At 43.7% G+C, this 16,349-nt stretch overlaps 1 protein-coding gene across 1 annotated transcript in view; it reads right to left on the reverse strand.

The window, feature by feature from the left end:
* The window catches only part of DCC (DCC netrin 1 receptor), a 360,844-nt gene that overhangs the window by 150,658 nt on the left and 193,837 nt on the right, over positions 1-16,349 (reverse strand). The window contains exons 6-7 of the mRNA XM_032206156.1: positions 12,143-12,297; positions 10,211-10,331 (exon numbers count right to left, since the gene is read on the reverse strand). Of these exons, the coding sequence (XP_032062047.1) occupies positions 10,211-10,331; positions 12,143-12,297 (276 nt within the window). The remainder of the gene's footprint in view (positions 1-10,210; positions 10,332-12,142; positions 12,298-16,349) is intronic.

The following is a 16,349-nucleotide window of genomic DNA, read 5'->3' on the forward strand; positions in this document are numbered from 1 at the left end:
CAGCAGGTTTCATCTGCCTTCCCCTCAGCAATTATTTCCCATACAGAAAAAATGGACCTGAATCTCCATCGTAGGCGATGTAGGGTCGGGCTCTCTGCACCAGTCCATGCAAACCAGCGTGCCACAGCCCTAAATGCTCTATTTCTTGTAGCGATTTCTTGCACCTATCCTCACCTGATTCCTGGGCTTTTTACCCAATTCCTGTTTCTTTTTGTAGCTGTGACAGACGCTTCCAAACTCCTGTCCTTTCTGCCACACCGCGAGATTAGCAAAATGTTGCTTTATTCAACCGAAACCGTCAGCGGAGATGTTTTAAATGACAACAACTGGGAACAGCTGCTGTTACCTGGAGGAAAGATCCTGAGGTTTTGGCAGGGAAAATCCTGCCAACTGTTTCTGGAATGAAACTGTTAATATCTCCGAACAGCTCAGAAATCCACCATAATACACTAAATTACAAACAACGGGGGGAAGAAAACGAGAAACCCGAAAGCAAAAACAAACAAGAAGGTAAACAAAGACTACCTGAGCTTTCTTTAATCCCGCTTTAAAAAAGAATCAGTTATTATGAGCCGCGAAGAAAAGTCTTTGTAATCCTTGTTAGACTCTTCTACAGGGAGCCAGCCGTGCTGTGCAGACACAAAACCCTCCGAGCCACAGCCCCGTGCCAAGGAGGCGAGCGCACGCGCGGCACCGCGGCGCTTCTCTCGGTAGCCTACCTTGGAAAAGAAGCTGACCAAAAGGGGTTTCCAAAATATAAATACCAACCCAGTTGCCTGCCCTTAATTTCAGCAGAATTACTGAGATCGATGCAAGAGGGTTGAAAATTTGATTTCTTTAACATCAGGCCAAAGCACGGCTCTTCACCACGGCTCTGCTCCCGCGAGATGGATTCAGTCTCAGGCAGCCGCCGTAAATCAGGAACGTGGCCACCTGAGGTCAATGCGGCTAAGCCAAAATCTATATATGCAGGAGATAATTTAGAGCCCGGAATAGCTGACACTACAATAGTTTGTGTCCAGCACTCCTCAAGCAGGGGATGCTCAGGTCTGGCTGGGAGCGAGGGTCCTGCTTTGCTCCAGCGGACACAGCGAGGGCTCCCGATGTATGCTAAGGTTTTTTGGGGTGCCCAGTATGGAGGGAAGTAACTGTTGTCCTAAAAATAATCTTTTCCATGCTCAAACTGCATTTTTTTGTGTGCTGTGAATGCTTTTAGAGGCATCCCTTCCCTCTTTGGCAGGGCGTTGGGAAAACAACTGGAGAAACATGTGAATTTCTTGAACCTAATCTTTGCTCTGACTGATGTTTCTCTCCACAGACGGGAGCCCCGTGAATAGGAAATGAAAGGGAGTGGGATCACCTTTCACCCCCAAATCCACAAGGGATTTGGCCACTCCCTTGGGATTATTGGTCCAAATCCCATTAGGCAGAAGGCAGCGGTGCTGTGCGCTGGCTGCAGCTGCGATTCGGGGGCAAGGATGCTAATTCCATTAAAGAACCTGCAGAAGGTAGACCCATGACAAAGAACCAGAAATCCTTCTGAGTGAATAAAGATAATGTTATGAAGTTAAAAGGAAAATATTAAATGGGCTGAAGGGGATAATGTCCTGAATGTGAAATTAAGTGTTTGCTTGCAAAGGATGGTCCTGGCCAGAGCCAGGCTGCCAGCTCCGCGCCGCCATGCACGCAGCCAGCAGGGCTCACTTCCACCCCATCATTTCCTCGGACCTCTTCAAAATTAACTTCTGCCCTGGCGAGGCGAGTGACAGAGGCTGCGGAAATCAATTCTCATCTCCACTCCGCTGCTGGGAGGTCGCTGACTTGTGCAGATCTGTCACCGCGCTGATGCAACCGCAGCTGAGAGGAGGTACGTTGGAGGCAAACAGGACCTTGAAAGAATCGTGGTTGAGAGGCCCTTGTATCAGAAACCCTCCGTGCAGTAGCCTGAGCAGGGCACGGCGATTTTGCAGCACTGATAGCACCGTTTCAGCCATCCAGAGGAGGAAAATTCTGCTTTTTCCTACAGGAGGGGCTGGCGCGTTGAATTTTGACAGCACCAATTTCAGCCTCCGTGGTCCAGGACAGGTACCTTTTGATGGCTGCTCACCTCGGCCCTCTATTCCTCCGAGAATCGGGGTGTTTTCGGAACAAATAACACCTCTCTGCTTTCAAGCCAGCCCTCCCCGGCTCAATCTTCCCCTTCCAGGGAAAGCAACAGCAAGGCGAGAGCGCTGCTGAATATAAATAGGAGCAAAGCACATTATAATTACAAATCTGGCTATCCAATGTGCAGCTCTAAACCCTGAAATGATAGGCTGACACTGTCATCCCAGCCCAGACACCAATTACAATTACATCTAACCGAGGCCACTGAGCCAGACAGGGGAAGGGGCAGATGAAAGATGCACCTTGGCGGGGATCCGGCTCCTCGACTCCCAAGAAATTGCCTTCTGCAAATTATTAGCGAGTCGCTTGAGCTAAATAATTAAGGCTTTTATTTATTTTTTTCTCCCTTATTACTCTCTGATCTGCCAGGTGTAAATAACCCCACGGAGAAAACCCTAATAGGTCTGAATCAGCATCAGAACCCAAAGGGAAAAAGCATCCTGCCCCCAAGCTGGTGCTGGGCGGTGTTTTGATCTTAACAGACTCTCCGCTCCTAAATTCAGCCCCAAAATCGATTGGTGAGCTCATTACATAAATCCATATTCAACTATTTGGTCTACATTTAACACTACAACAAGGGTAGGCAGGGCAAATTAAATGGATTTCCTTCCAAGTGGCACAGAGCCTGAGTTTCTCCTTCTTCTTTGAATCCTCTCCCACCCATCTTTCGCCACGCTGGAAAAAAAATAATTCACTTTTTGCACACCTACAAGGGATGACAACGCTTACAGCCTTTTATGATCGGAGGTGTAGGTGCTAATGGGATCGATGCAGCTGTCTCCGGAGAGATATTGGCAGCAGGTTTTGGTATCTCATGCACGTGCCCTGTACTCCTTTTAGAAGTACATTTCCAGCAGATACAGGTGACACGCAGTATAGGAAAGGCATCACTCAACACGAGCAAAGGACGCGCTCGCCTGGCTGCTCATTTTCTCCTAAATACAGCTGCCAAGCTTCAGCGACTGGCTCGGAAAGCAGCTTCCAGGAATTTCCAGAATATGCCCCCTAACTTCTCAAATTAAGGGGATACAAAGGATATTTGAGGATAATCCCGGACCCTGTCGCATCCACGGCGATGGCAAGGACACCGTGGCACTGCACAGCCTGTCCAACCCTCAGCACTAATTCTGAGGATGAACAGGTCCAAATAAACTCTACCCTAAATCAGTACTTCGTAAAAATCAGGTACCGTTGGTCCTGAGCATGAATAAAAGCAAAAACCAATATAATACCTTGCAGCTTCCTAAATAGGGCCACGTGTAAGACATGTTTGGGGGTTGTTTTCCCTGAATCTTTCCATCAGGAAGCAAAGATACGAAGTTAATATCGCTGACAAATATGCCCGGAGATTAATTTGATGTTTCTCCCATAAAGCAAACACGTCCAGCTGTTTCTTCCCCTTTCTTATCGTCGATCAAACGGCAGCTCAGCAAATAGGTTTCTGCCGCGAAGGTGACAAGGTGGTGCACCACGGATAAAAACTCATCAGCGCTCAGGACTGCAGACAATGCATCTCCTGACCTTATTACTGGCAAGCTCTGCAGTCTAACTTCATCTGTGCTTCTAAAGGAAGATGTTACGGTTAGGGAACAATCAGCGCCTGGGAAAAGGGGGGAAAGAGTTGACCGAGCGAGGAGTTAAGTTAGAAATTCAGCTTGGGAAATGGCAGGTGAGGGCTGAAGTTGGTCACCCAACCATACGTGGTCAAATGAACAAGCCTACAAGGACACGGGCCATAAATATCTTCAATTCCTACCTAGTATCCAGCTGCAGAACGCAAAAACACTCTGTGTTTTAAAATGTAGGTATCTTTAGGACACCTTAGATAACCAGGAAAATTGAACTCATTTGAGCGGAAGGCACCCAAGCGAATTACGGGGAGGTCTGCAGTCAAACCTGGGCACACCAGGGTCAGACAAACAGTTTCAGCACTCGTTTGTCTTTCCTCCAATAATTTCCCAACTCCTTCTTTAGAGGCGGTTTAAAGGAAGAAAATCTTTGCCTACATAACCTACAAAATCCAATCGAGCCCCATGGCAAACAACCCTCCGAGCATGCACAGGGCCACGGACCTCCACGAACGGCCGGGACTTCTGACACCAGTGCTGCCACCTCTACTTCCAGTAAAACTATAATCCCTGTTTATACACACAAATAGGTTCCTACAAGCTCTAAGGAGCCTGAAAGTTCATAACCGAGGACAGGCAGCCACCCCAAAAGCCTTGGGAAGCCCCAGCCAGGGGCACAAAGAGTTGCACCCAGGTGGCAGCACGCTCCCGAAGCCCTGTGCAACTTCGCTGACCTCACTTCAACCAGGAGCTTCTCCAGAATTTGACTCGGAGCCTTTTATGGATTATTTTTTTTCCAACAGCTTTATCTGAATGTGTAATAGGTTGCGTTGCTCTCGGTGAAAACATAAAGTGCTGAGGTTACGCAAACCTGAAGGAGCGGCTCTTGAATGAGCTCTTCACAAAAACCTGTTTTCTCTGCGCTCAAATTGCTATGAAAAAAAAAAATGAAGCTTTTAGGGACGTAAGCACAGTCATTCATATAACACTCGTGAAGACCAAAAGGTTTCCTTCTACAGGTTAAAATAATAAAAAAATTCAAAAACTAGGAACACTTGCAGTAAGAGTTCCGATATGAAGCTATCATACTAATTACATTCAATTGTCTGGAAACTCATACAAGCCTAGAAATTACATCACTTCCACATTTCAAACATCGCCCTTCAGTTCTGCTTCCCTGCCAAATTAAATTCTGACACATCTTGAAGTTTGGGAACTAATTGTGCAGTTATTTATTCTATCTCGTGATTCTTCTGACATTACCACGTAAAGTTAATATACGGTAAGTGATATTTTCATTAACACCACTTAAATGTTAATTGCCTTCCAGTTTCCCGGGACTATTATTTATCAACACATATCCTGTTCTAGAAACACAAAATCATGGGAAGGCTGGCTTGGAAACTGTAAACAGCTCTATAGGAAATTATTACTCCTCTGCCTGTTATTCAGATTATCCTAAATCAATTTTAATACACAGCTGTGTTTGTGACAATAGCTCTTCCTCCCTTATATGCAAGAAATTTCACAGTGTTTTCTGAAAAAATCTGTCATGTCTTTACAGACTCTTTGTGCTTGGATCACTCTTTTGTTCTGTGTTCTTTTTAATTTTTAAAGAAAACACGAGAACGTTTGTAAATGATTCAGGAAACACAAATGTTCGTGTGTATCTGACTGCCACCTTGGAACTAAGATGTATTTTACGTATTTTTAGGACAAGATCAAGCATCCCCTACCTGCATTAGCTGTGTCCGAAGCTTGCCTTTAAGAACAGATCTCTGTCTGCTCACACCTGAGCATTTCTCACAACACTGGTCCCTACATCCAGAACCTTTCTGGTCCAAACCAGAAAATAAAACCAAAAAAATAAAACGAAGAAAACTCTGGATATAATGCTCCCTGCCTGATTTCCACTGTGCAATTCTTGAATCTGTTACGGTAGAAAATCTCCAAAAAAATTCACTTAAATCCAAAGAAAGCAGAACCAGAAACAAACTCAGGAACTCAACCAATCCTTTCCAACATCCCGTGGCAGGGTTAAAAATACCCCTGTTATTCCTGGAAAACGTTTGCCTACCTTGTTCATGAAGACCTGCAGAAGGAGCAATTCTAAATATCTTCCAAGACAATCCCTTGCAGAGCTTTGGTCAGTCTTCTGGGCACCTCTAGGATGGCCTTTCTACACCTTTTTTTTAATTTTAAACCAGAAAGATATTCTGCTGATTTCGTATTTTTGCTTATGTCTGCGATAAATCCCCAGTAAGGTGTCATAATGTTATGGCAAAGACCACCGTAAAAGCATATAAACCAAATTTATTCTTACCATTATCATGATTATTACTGCTTATGCAGTGCAATAAACGCGAGCGGCTTACCAGTTGTGCATACTAAAACAAGGAGGTTAAGGCTCTTGTCTCAGCACAAAACCACACGATGTTGGTTCAGGAGGTCATTCTCCTTCCCAACCCCGAGCCTCGTGCAGGTCCTTAGGTGCTTTTGTTGTTTTGCTGCCAGAGGTTTCCCCTGTAGCATCTCTTTGGCCAACCAGCCTAATAAATAAGCCTTCAGAAAATAGATTTCGCATGCCGGCAGAGTTGCCGTTCTCCGGGTTAGGAAAAAAAAAAAAAAAAAAAAAAAAAAAAAGCAATATTTATATGTATATCCACACATTCGATTTTGAAATTTGCAAGTGGAGTCTTGAAATAGCCCCTCGCGTCTTCCTCCACGGCACGGAGGAGCCCTGGGAAATTTGCTAGTTCTAATTCAGGGCATCGAGGGCAGACTGGAGAGGCAGCACGTAGCAGCTTCCCACGCTACGGCAGGACCAGGATTATTAGCACGAAGATACACCTGCCTAACATCTTCCCAAAAAATCCATTCATTACTTTTTTCACTCATTTTTCCTGATATTCAAAACTGTGCTTTTATATTTCAGGTTAGTTTTAAGACTAACCACAAGCAAGACTAACGTACGCTGTTTGGCTCTTCCAACAAACCTGCAAAGACTAAAAATCTGAATTTTAATGGCAAAATTAGCTCCATTTCTTAACACGTAGATAGATTTTGATTTCTTAAGGAGGAAGTGAGACTTAGAATAAAGGGAAGTGATGCCTCGCAGAATGGTTTTCTAATAGGAATTCAGGGAAAATGATTTCTGAAGATTGATTCATCCCTGTTTCTTTGTCAAGGAAAAGTAATTTACAAGTTCCCCAACCTAAGTCTTATTATACAACAAATGCAAAGTCCTCGTGAAGATCTTGCACATGCAAAAGCATTACATCTGCCAGCTGCTAAGCCGAAAACGTGCGACGAGAAGCGGCCGCACAACTCGGAAGCAGAGGAATTAAAAAGGAAAAGGATGTGATGGAAATGAGAAACTGAACCACACACAGCTGAGCACAAGCAGGGGTGTTCAGAGCTCGTTGGAGCTCACCCCTTGAGGATCTTTCCAAGAGTTTCAGCCCTCTGCACCCTCTCCATCTCCCTACAATGTCCAATTTGGGACATGCTCAAACATTACAATGCCAAGAGCCAAGGCTGATTTACAGCATTTTTACCAGACTCTGAGCGAGGGCATCTTCCTAAGCTGCGGATTTGTCTAGCGAGGAATTTACTGCAGAAACACAGCTAATAATTATCCCATTGTATACACGCGTTGATGATTTCAGGGCTGTCTTTATCTGATCTTTCACCTGCTAGAATAAAACAATCCCTCCATACGTCCTCTGAATATCTGAAGGATGAGGAGCTGCTGGTGTAAAGCTAATAACTGCCTGGAAGTTCTTTATAGGAAGATTTTCCTCGGGGATCTTCTCTTCAGCTGAAGTTATGCGTGTCCATCATTCACCACCACGCTGCTCTCTGCTCATTTTCTAGGTGTGCAAATAACAGGTTTTATACAGTTATAAAAATAAGGCAGCCGACGGAGATCTCTTTCAGCTGCTTTGTCTTGCTGAGAACCGGCTTGCCAGTACTTGTACCAGGAGTCCGTATTGTAGGGTTTGTTCCTTTACCTGCTTAATAGGATCACGCATGCCTGGAGGTCCAGAGCAATTGTTCTTTGGCAGGGTCACGAGGCAGAAATAGAGGCCAGCAGGTAGCCAAGTGGCTTGAGAAACCCAGGATGTGATGGTTGAAGATTACGAGAGAAGAGAAATCCTTTGATATCTCTTATTTACTGCTTAGCTTTTTAAAGAAATAAGCATTTAAAGCTGCAGTTTATAAATTTATTATCAACTGGTGAGCAGTCTCTTGCTTGGAGTATGGCATTAAGGCCGTTAATGGGAAAAAAAGGGAACAGGAGAAGAAATGCTGCCTGATGCGTGGATCGCAACCCATCCACCATCACTTCTTTCACCCTAGTTCGTAATAATCTGCTGAGTACAGCGTCTCTTCAGCCACGAGCTCAGCTAAGGACAGAGATTTTACATTTCTGGCTTTTTGTAGTCTAAGCACAACACCTACCCAAAGAGTTTGGAGCATCCTCCAGCCACGTCTGGAAGAGTGAAAGCCGAGGCTATTATCTGCGGGAGCTCGCAGCCCGTTTGGCTTTCACTTCTCATTTCTGTGTTGGCTAATTCCAATTTAGCAGCACAGCATTTACAAGGGACGTGCTCGGTCTCAGTCGGAGCTCGTTTCTTCTTGCTTTAAGGCCAACTCACGTGCTGCTCCTCCGGGTCCTACAGTTAACGGTGGTCAAAACGGAGGCTGTCAACCTACACGTCTGCATAATAATGATGGCGTGGACTGATTACATCCTTTTACCCGTGTTAAACTTCCAATATCCCCCAAGATAACATACAGAACACAGTTAGCTCTCAGCATGGTCCAAATTATTGGAGCAGCCTCCCAGAAAAAGCCACACCACCAAGCTGGGTCATCGCCAGCCCCCACCAGAGCCCTCGCTGAGCAGAGCAGAAATATTTCCCCCAGCCCCACCACTTCATCTGCATTTGTAGCTGGCTCCTGCGCCAGCTGTGCATGCCGGCCCCCCCTTCACCTCCGAGGAATTGGAGTGGCATTGTTTGAAGAGCTGATTAAACAGCCAGGAAAAAGTAATCCATCACTTAAAAAAGGGAAACGGAGACAGTTTGCAACGGCGTCCTGGAGCTCTTTAGTATCTGCTCTTCATTTTCTTCGATTTTAATCCAATGCCCAGCATCATAAACTCAAACACAGGGTATAAAATTAACTGACAGCACTTCATGACGAGGTAGGAGCGGCGCTGAGTTAAACCCAGTTTTGCTTTGGCTGATCCTAGAGCCAGATTAAACCCCCCTACAGTAGGAGACGGCCGGTTTCCTTCAGTTGTTCGTGCATGCAAATATCATTCGAGTGCATGAGCTGAATGCCAGATTCAGCTTGAAAGAAAACAAAGAAAATAAAAAGCAAAGGCAAAACAATCCTGCATCTCCCCACGGCGACATCTGAAGGGGAAACAGGTTGGTTTTGAACAGGATGATGCCTCGCTGATCCCTGCTGTCCTTCCTCAATATCACACAGGCATTTTTTCCGCCCGTGAAATCTAGTTTCTAAGTGCTTTCTCATTTTCACCTTTGTCCCTAAGGGAAGATAACCTCATCAGCACCTCTGGTGACTGCACAGAGACGAGGGAAACGCTCATCTGGCAGGATCCTGCAAGGGCAGGGCTCTCCCACCAAGCTACATCACTCCATGACTGCAAAGATTCTGCTCTTCCCAGGCCAAATCAGGGAACGAACGATGTTTCTGCACGTTCCCATGCCCTCAGCTTCCTGGCATCGTCTTTGAGAAGCAGCAAGTGCATCCCGCAGCCCGGAGCGGGTCATTAATCATTTACAACCCAGAAACTTTGAGAGGTTTTTAACCACGTTTTACAAGGCGTCTGGTTTAAGATGAAGACATCTTTCTGCTGCCTTAAAAAAAACATAAAGGAGTAAACCAAAACACCTATGCTGCTGTATAATGCTGTCCATACAACCAAACGACTATTAATTTCAGAGCAACAGAGCAGCATTTGTCCTTCTAGTACATAGACACAAACCTTATGATCTCAGTGGTTGGCTGCGCTCGATAGCCCCGTGCCAAAATGTTTTTTCTTTCCCTTTCCTCAAGACAAAACCTTCTCCAAAAGCTTAACACAACTAGATATATAATCCCTTAATGCTTATGGACTGTTTCATTCCATCACCTCACCCACTTATGACCATCTTCTCCTATTTCAGGAGGACAAAGCTCCCCTACAGACGGTGAGGCATCGCCGTTGGCTCTTCGTGCAGGTTTAGTTGGCCTCCAGAGTCAGCTCTAGGACAAGGCCAGCATCTGTAATTGCCTCAGTGAACAAAATGTCTCAAAGTATCTGAGAGCTTGGACACACTTTTAACTACAGCCAGCCAGCTGGAGAAGTAAAAGGGAATAAAGAATAGTAGCTGCTCGCTTGGGATTTTTATGTTAATAGCATTAATTACATCTGCAATTCTGTGTCCTTTGCATCTTACCAGGCTCTGGGATGATTAGCTGTGCACTGGCCTGTGCGTTTCCAGCTTCATTTTCAGCTACACACTGATAAAATCCTTCGTCTGACTTTACCAAGCCCAGAATCCGCAAGTTGCTGCCACCCTAGAGAAATACGGAAAATGGAAAGAAAGGAAGAGAATTAATTAGAAAAACACCAGCCAACGTGAACGAGGATTACAAAACCTTCACGGAACAGCTGTTCTGTGAAACAAAGGCACTGCGCACGCAATCTCAACCCCAGATCACATAGGCATCTAAGGACAAGGTCTGTAACAACGAGAATCTTCATCAGAAACCTCTCGACACGTGGTATCTTTGCATTTTGTTTGAGGGAAGGTGCCTACGGGCCTGAGGTTGGACTCACTTTGTTGTCCATCCAACACCTTTCTCAAGGTTTAGGCTCCAAAATTACAGCCAACCACTTGGTTAGTGCTCCGAATTTTGTCTTGGCCCTTAGCCGCAGGGAAGATTTAAAAGAACTTTCAACTTCTGTGTCTTTGAACAAATGCTGTGCTGAAGGTCAAACCCTCCTGATGGCTCGAGGCCTGGAGATCCTCCAGAAAAGGTCACTCTGCGCTTACTCCATTTGAAAGAGATTTAGCTTTTAACTTCTGTTAGCACAAGCAGAGACCTATTATCTTGGTTAAAAAAAAAAAAAAAAAAAAAAAAAGGAGTGAGGGGTGTGCTCTGGCTGAAACATGCCTTCTATTAACAATAATTTAAAAGTGAGACAGTTTTCCACCACCACATAACCATGACAGCAACAGAGCTGTCCTTTTCCTTGGAAGCTTAACGCTTCTGGCTGCTTTTTAACGAGCAATGATGTATAATAATCAAAAAAAGTTGAACTTACTATTGCGTATGGCAGAGTGTATCTATCGTGCATGAACACCACATTAAAACTGGTTTGTTTTTTTTTTTTTTTTTGATTGGTAATTAAAAGATGTTATTGGTTACAAGCTGAAAAATTAGAAAGCACTGAACCAAGCCATGAACAAGTCACATCTCGTGGCCCATGGACATCTTCACTGTCACTGAGATTTTTGGGGCTCTATTCCAATATTTCAGCTCATTTACAAGTGGCACTGCTTTCAGGAGATCAGTGCTTTTGGAAAACTCAGCATAAACTAAGCTTATAACAACTGTATTTAAACTAAAAGGGGTGGGAGTCCTGCATGGGGATGTTACTTTGGGGAGAATGTGCAAAAATTCTCTTTAAAAATCTAATTATATCAGAAAACTATTCTCATTATTAATCCCCTTTGATTTATACAAAATCAGTGTAAGAAATAATTCCTCTCATCAACCAAGCCATAAGTTAGACAAAGTATTTCTTGAAACAAACCTGAAACTACTGCAGGGAGACTCAACGGGTGAAAATTACCAAGAAAAGCATCTTTTGCTCATGTAACTCTGTGGAGCACCACCACCATGTTCTCTAATGCTTGTTCTGGTACCCTGAAACCTTAAAGATCAGTACTTAAAAGGAGAAACTAAAATTTGTCTTCATCAGTGAACCTTTGCACTCGACCATAGCCGTCGTTTGTCATTCCTAACAATCCTGGGAGTCTGACTTCCTTGGAGAAGAGATCTAGTATTTCTGTTCCAAGGCCAATAGTTAGTAAGGAAGTCGTTAGCACTTGGCAACCGATATTATTAACAATAATTTAGATTGGGATCACAAACTGTTACATCTCTCCAAAAAGAAGTGTTTAAATCTGGGACATGGCAACAACAAATTTGCTATAACATCTTGCTGCAATGCTCCTTCTTCGCACTAGGAGGCACAATAAATTTTGTTTGGGAAAGCTTCCAAGTTTGCAAAGGCAATGATTGGGTCAAGTATCAGAACGCATTTCCCAACTTGATAAAAAATCTCAACCATTAGTGAGTAAAAAAAACTAGAGAATTACCACTATCTGAAAATAGTCGCTAGGAATGACCACTTCTCCATTCTTGATCCACTCCACCGTAGGGATGGGCTTGCCAGACACGGCGCATTCAAACTCGATGTCCATGCTCTCGTAGGCATAAAGATTCGACGGGCGAACTAAAAACCATGGTGGAACTACAAAAAGAGGTGGGGGGAAAAATGAAAGCGGTGATGAGTAAATACAAGTAAAGGTTTAGCAAGTAAATAATTTCAATAAGCCTTCAGAAATATCAGAAATAGGTAGAAAACACATCTGTAATTCAAATTCTTCTCTTCAACCTTTAACAAGCAAACACTAGGGAAAACGTTTATTCTAGGGAGAGCACTTAATGGTTGCTTTTAATATTCATTTCTAGCTTTTTTGTTCATTTTTTTTGGGCCAAAAGAAAGAATTTGAACTTCAATTTACAAAACATGCAAGTTGTTTTCCAGTGCGCACAACCCGAAATTTTATAAAAGTAACTTGATCGTAGGAAATTAAATAAATAAAAATAATATTTAAAAAATCTCTAGGAAGGAGGGTAATTAAATCTCATTCATTTCAAAGGATTGGATGCCAACTGCTAACTTAACAAAGACTGTAAGTCAACGTATGGAGAGGTACGTAAAGGGATAAGACAAGTTCATTGGCAAGCGACACAGAATTAGGAGCATTTAGAGACATTTTCATCTAAACCAGGACTTCTGACCGAGTTTAATAGAAGATGAAGAGATAATCAATAACTAGGAAATCCGTCCCCAGTGATGGAAGAAGAAAAAAATAGTTATCTTTGCTGAGAAGGAATACTTATTAAGCCAGCAATTATCTGTTGCCTTGCATTACTGTAATGTATTCACAGCTTTTCAGTATGCTATACGATATGCTAATTTAATTTCATCATTATTGTAACACTAGCACAATAGAAATTAGCAAGTTGAGGAAAACCACTCATAACGTCACCGTCCTGATGAGCCCACTCGCCTCGCATCCAACTGAAGAGCACCCACCAAAAAAAAAAATATATCAGCATTCCCACCAGCTTTCCCAGGGGAAAGATGGTTTTGAACATCCATAGTCCTCGGGAAGCCAGAAAGGATTAAATTTCCAAGTACCATCCATGACTTATCATTTCAGACAGAAAATCCAATTGTGTTTCTTGAGCCATCCTTCCTGCTGTCTGCTTATAATATTTATAAAGCTGTAATATTCAACCCCCCCCCCCCCCCAAATTAAAAGAAGGTGAAGATTATAAAATCAATTGTGCAGAAGCTAAAGAAATGTTACAGTCGAGGCTGCCCTTGCATCCCTAATTCGGACGCCAGGTTTGCAAGGATTACAGCACACTCCCCAGCTAAACCATCAAATTCTGCAGCCTCCCAGGGCTCTCAGAGGAGCACGTCTGCTGTAAGTATTTTAGGATCTGATTTCCAGCTTCCTATTTAGTACACGGCTTCACGCTTTCTAGGCTTCAAACTCTTCCGTGCAAGCAAAACGATGAGTTTCCAGTAGGGTTTTCTCTGGTTCCTATTTTGGCATGATCCACGCGCTTCCTTAATCTCGTAGCACTTTGCCAGCGTCACAAATCAAGAGAATATCCAACGTACAGCTTAAAGGACACGAGACTCCCCCCAGTTTTTCTGGATGAGTTAGGTGTGACTTAGAGCAGTCTCCACTGAGACTAACGTCTTCCAGTTGTCCACCAGACCTTAAAATCTCATGGGGCAAGCAGAACATGAGTCAACCCAACCATCTACAGCAACAGAAGCGTCGTGCAAGTGACCAAAGCATTATCTTGATGTGCTCTTCACAGCTGCATTTAACTACCTTACCCACATAATTCTGCCTGCAATCACTTACTTGCCCTTATTGGCATTACGGTTTCCAGCTTGGGTAATAAACGACAGCAGAGTCCTTGAGATGCCATCTCTTTCATCATACACTCCCGACAAATCCTTGGAGGGCTCTCCAAGCTTGCGTCCACAACAAGGTAGGAGTATTTTGGAGAAAATTTGATTATTTTATTTAAAAACTGTACAAAATGCATGAAAACAAGATCAAATTAAGACTGCAAGGCTATCGTGTCAGCTATTTCTTAATTTCTAGCAATTGCTTCTGCTTTGGAGCTAAGTTATCTACACAAATAAGCACGAGCCCTGGGCCCCTCAGCGTTGCTCCGATGTCAAATCTTCCCTGGTTCTCTTTCAGATCAGCCTTATTTTCCACGCACCTAACAGTTTTGGATACCTAGAAGCTCCCAATCCGGTTCCGATCAACTCCAGTGTGCACAAATTAAACCTGATGAGCTGTCCTGATTAACTCAGCTGCCTAATTTCCTACTGAAGAGGCTCCCACGGAGGTGCGTGCGCAGGTCAGGAAGGCTCTGCCTGCTTTTGGGGGGGCACAACAGGTTCAAGACCCCACAGCCACAGGAGCATGCAAGAAATTCTGCAGGTTTTTCAGAAAAAAAAAAAAAAAGCATCACTGATAGGGAAACACCGGTAATGAGGATGACGATTGAGACTATTATTTTTTTAAATAACATTAGATACACTAGAGACATACAAAAAGACACAGCGGCAGAGCTGAGAATAATCAGCGTTGAATAGCTCGGTTTTAAGGGAAAGCAAACAAGCTGTTTGTGTAACAAAGAGCTGAATTAAAAATTAAGAAGCAAGCGAATTCACATGCTCGTTTTTAGCTTCTTTCCACCAGTATATTTTATTCAATAAGCTCACACCAAACCCCCCGCTATCTACGCAGTTTACAAACCCCGCAATTTTTCAGAGCTCTGACAAAACCATAAACTACTCAATCTTCATTAGAATGGTTTATTGCCGTGTCACCAGAAGCCTGTAATTAATTTAGAGGCTTGTAATTCACAGATTCCTGCCAGTTCTTCTTTCTGACGCACACATTCACGGACCCTGACCCGAAGGTTTGCCCTCCCTCCACCAGCACGGGGTCACTGCTGCTCCCCTCCCCAATTTCCCTCTATTTAAAAAAAAAAAAAATTGTTGGCATTTTTCTAGACAGAACAAATGTATTTAATAATTACCGTGTGTTCACAAACCTTTTATGCAGTGGGGTAGGTGTATTATTTTCAAAAGACATCATCCCAGCTTCCATAAAGCAAATCAGACAGCACGAAACACAGGTAGACGCTACAAATAAGGACACCCCGACATGCCAAAGCAGACAGATGTAACACATTCAGACTCCTGCTCTATATACGTTATGCATACATATAAAACGCCAAGCACCATAAATACACGTGCCATAAATATTTTATGGATCAATAAATGCCAAGCGCTGCCGCGTTCGCTCTCTTCTTTTGCTCCGTGCTGAATATTTCAAAGGCCCGCGTACGTGGGGGAGGTTGGTGAGTTGGGCTGGAAAGGCAATGAAAATGCTTGCTTGTTGCTCGTGTTCCTTCTAATTATATCGTGGCAATATAAAGGCAACTTGAAGAAACCACAGGCATTTTTTTTCCCACCAGAAAACTTACGAGCTTTCAGAGAAGTTTTTATATATATATATATATTTTTAGAAGGTTTCTGTGAATGGGTGGAAAGCTCAAGTTCAGCGAGATTTCAGCAGCCTTGCGCTACAGTATCCTTATATCGTCCTTTGCCCCGTTGAAACCTTAAAACCTATCCTCAGGCAAAAATAAGTTAAAATGGAAACTCAGAAGGCTCCATTTTTAGACCTCATCAGAATGAAAACACTTTTCAAAGCGCTCGTTTTCCTTATCTCACATCAACCCAGCCATATAAAAAATGCCCCGGTCTCAGGCTGAGGATATTTAATGCTGCGTGCTGTACCAAAAAAAAATTGAAGTAAAAATAAAACCCAAAAGGTTAATCAGACATGTAAAAGATGTCCACGAGATTTGGGGTTTTAATAGAATACCAGGGGACCCCCAACAGCTCCGTGGGGCTCTGACAGAAGCCAGCAATGCTGCAAAAAACTGCTGGAGGTTCTGGGGTCTCGAGCCTTGCTTCAAACAAATGGGATTTCCCCTCCCAGGAGCACAAGAGGCTGCATTTATTCAGAAGAATGTCAAAGATTGGTCGTAATGAGCCTGTAGAAGAGACGTGGGGACTAATCGAGCCCTTGCCGGCAGCAACAGCTAGCGTGGAGCGTTGGGTGTTGGGCTGACCTCCCCATTTCTAGAAATACCTTTTGCGAGATGACAGCTGATCTTGCG

This window comes from Aythya fuligula, chromosome Z (genome assembly GCF_009819795.1).
Source record: "Aythya fuligula isolate bAytFul2 chromosome Z, bAytFul2.pri, whole genome shotgun sequence".
In the NCBI taxonomy this organism is placed as follows: Eukaryota; Metazoa; Chordata; class Aves; order Anseriformes; family Anatidae; genus Aythya; species Aythya fuligula.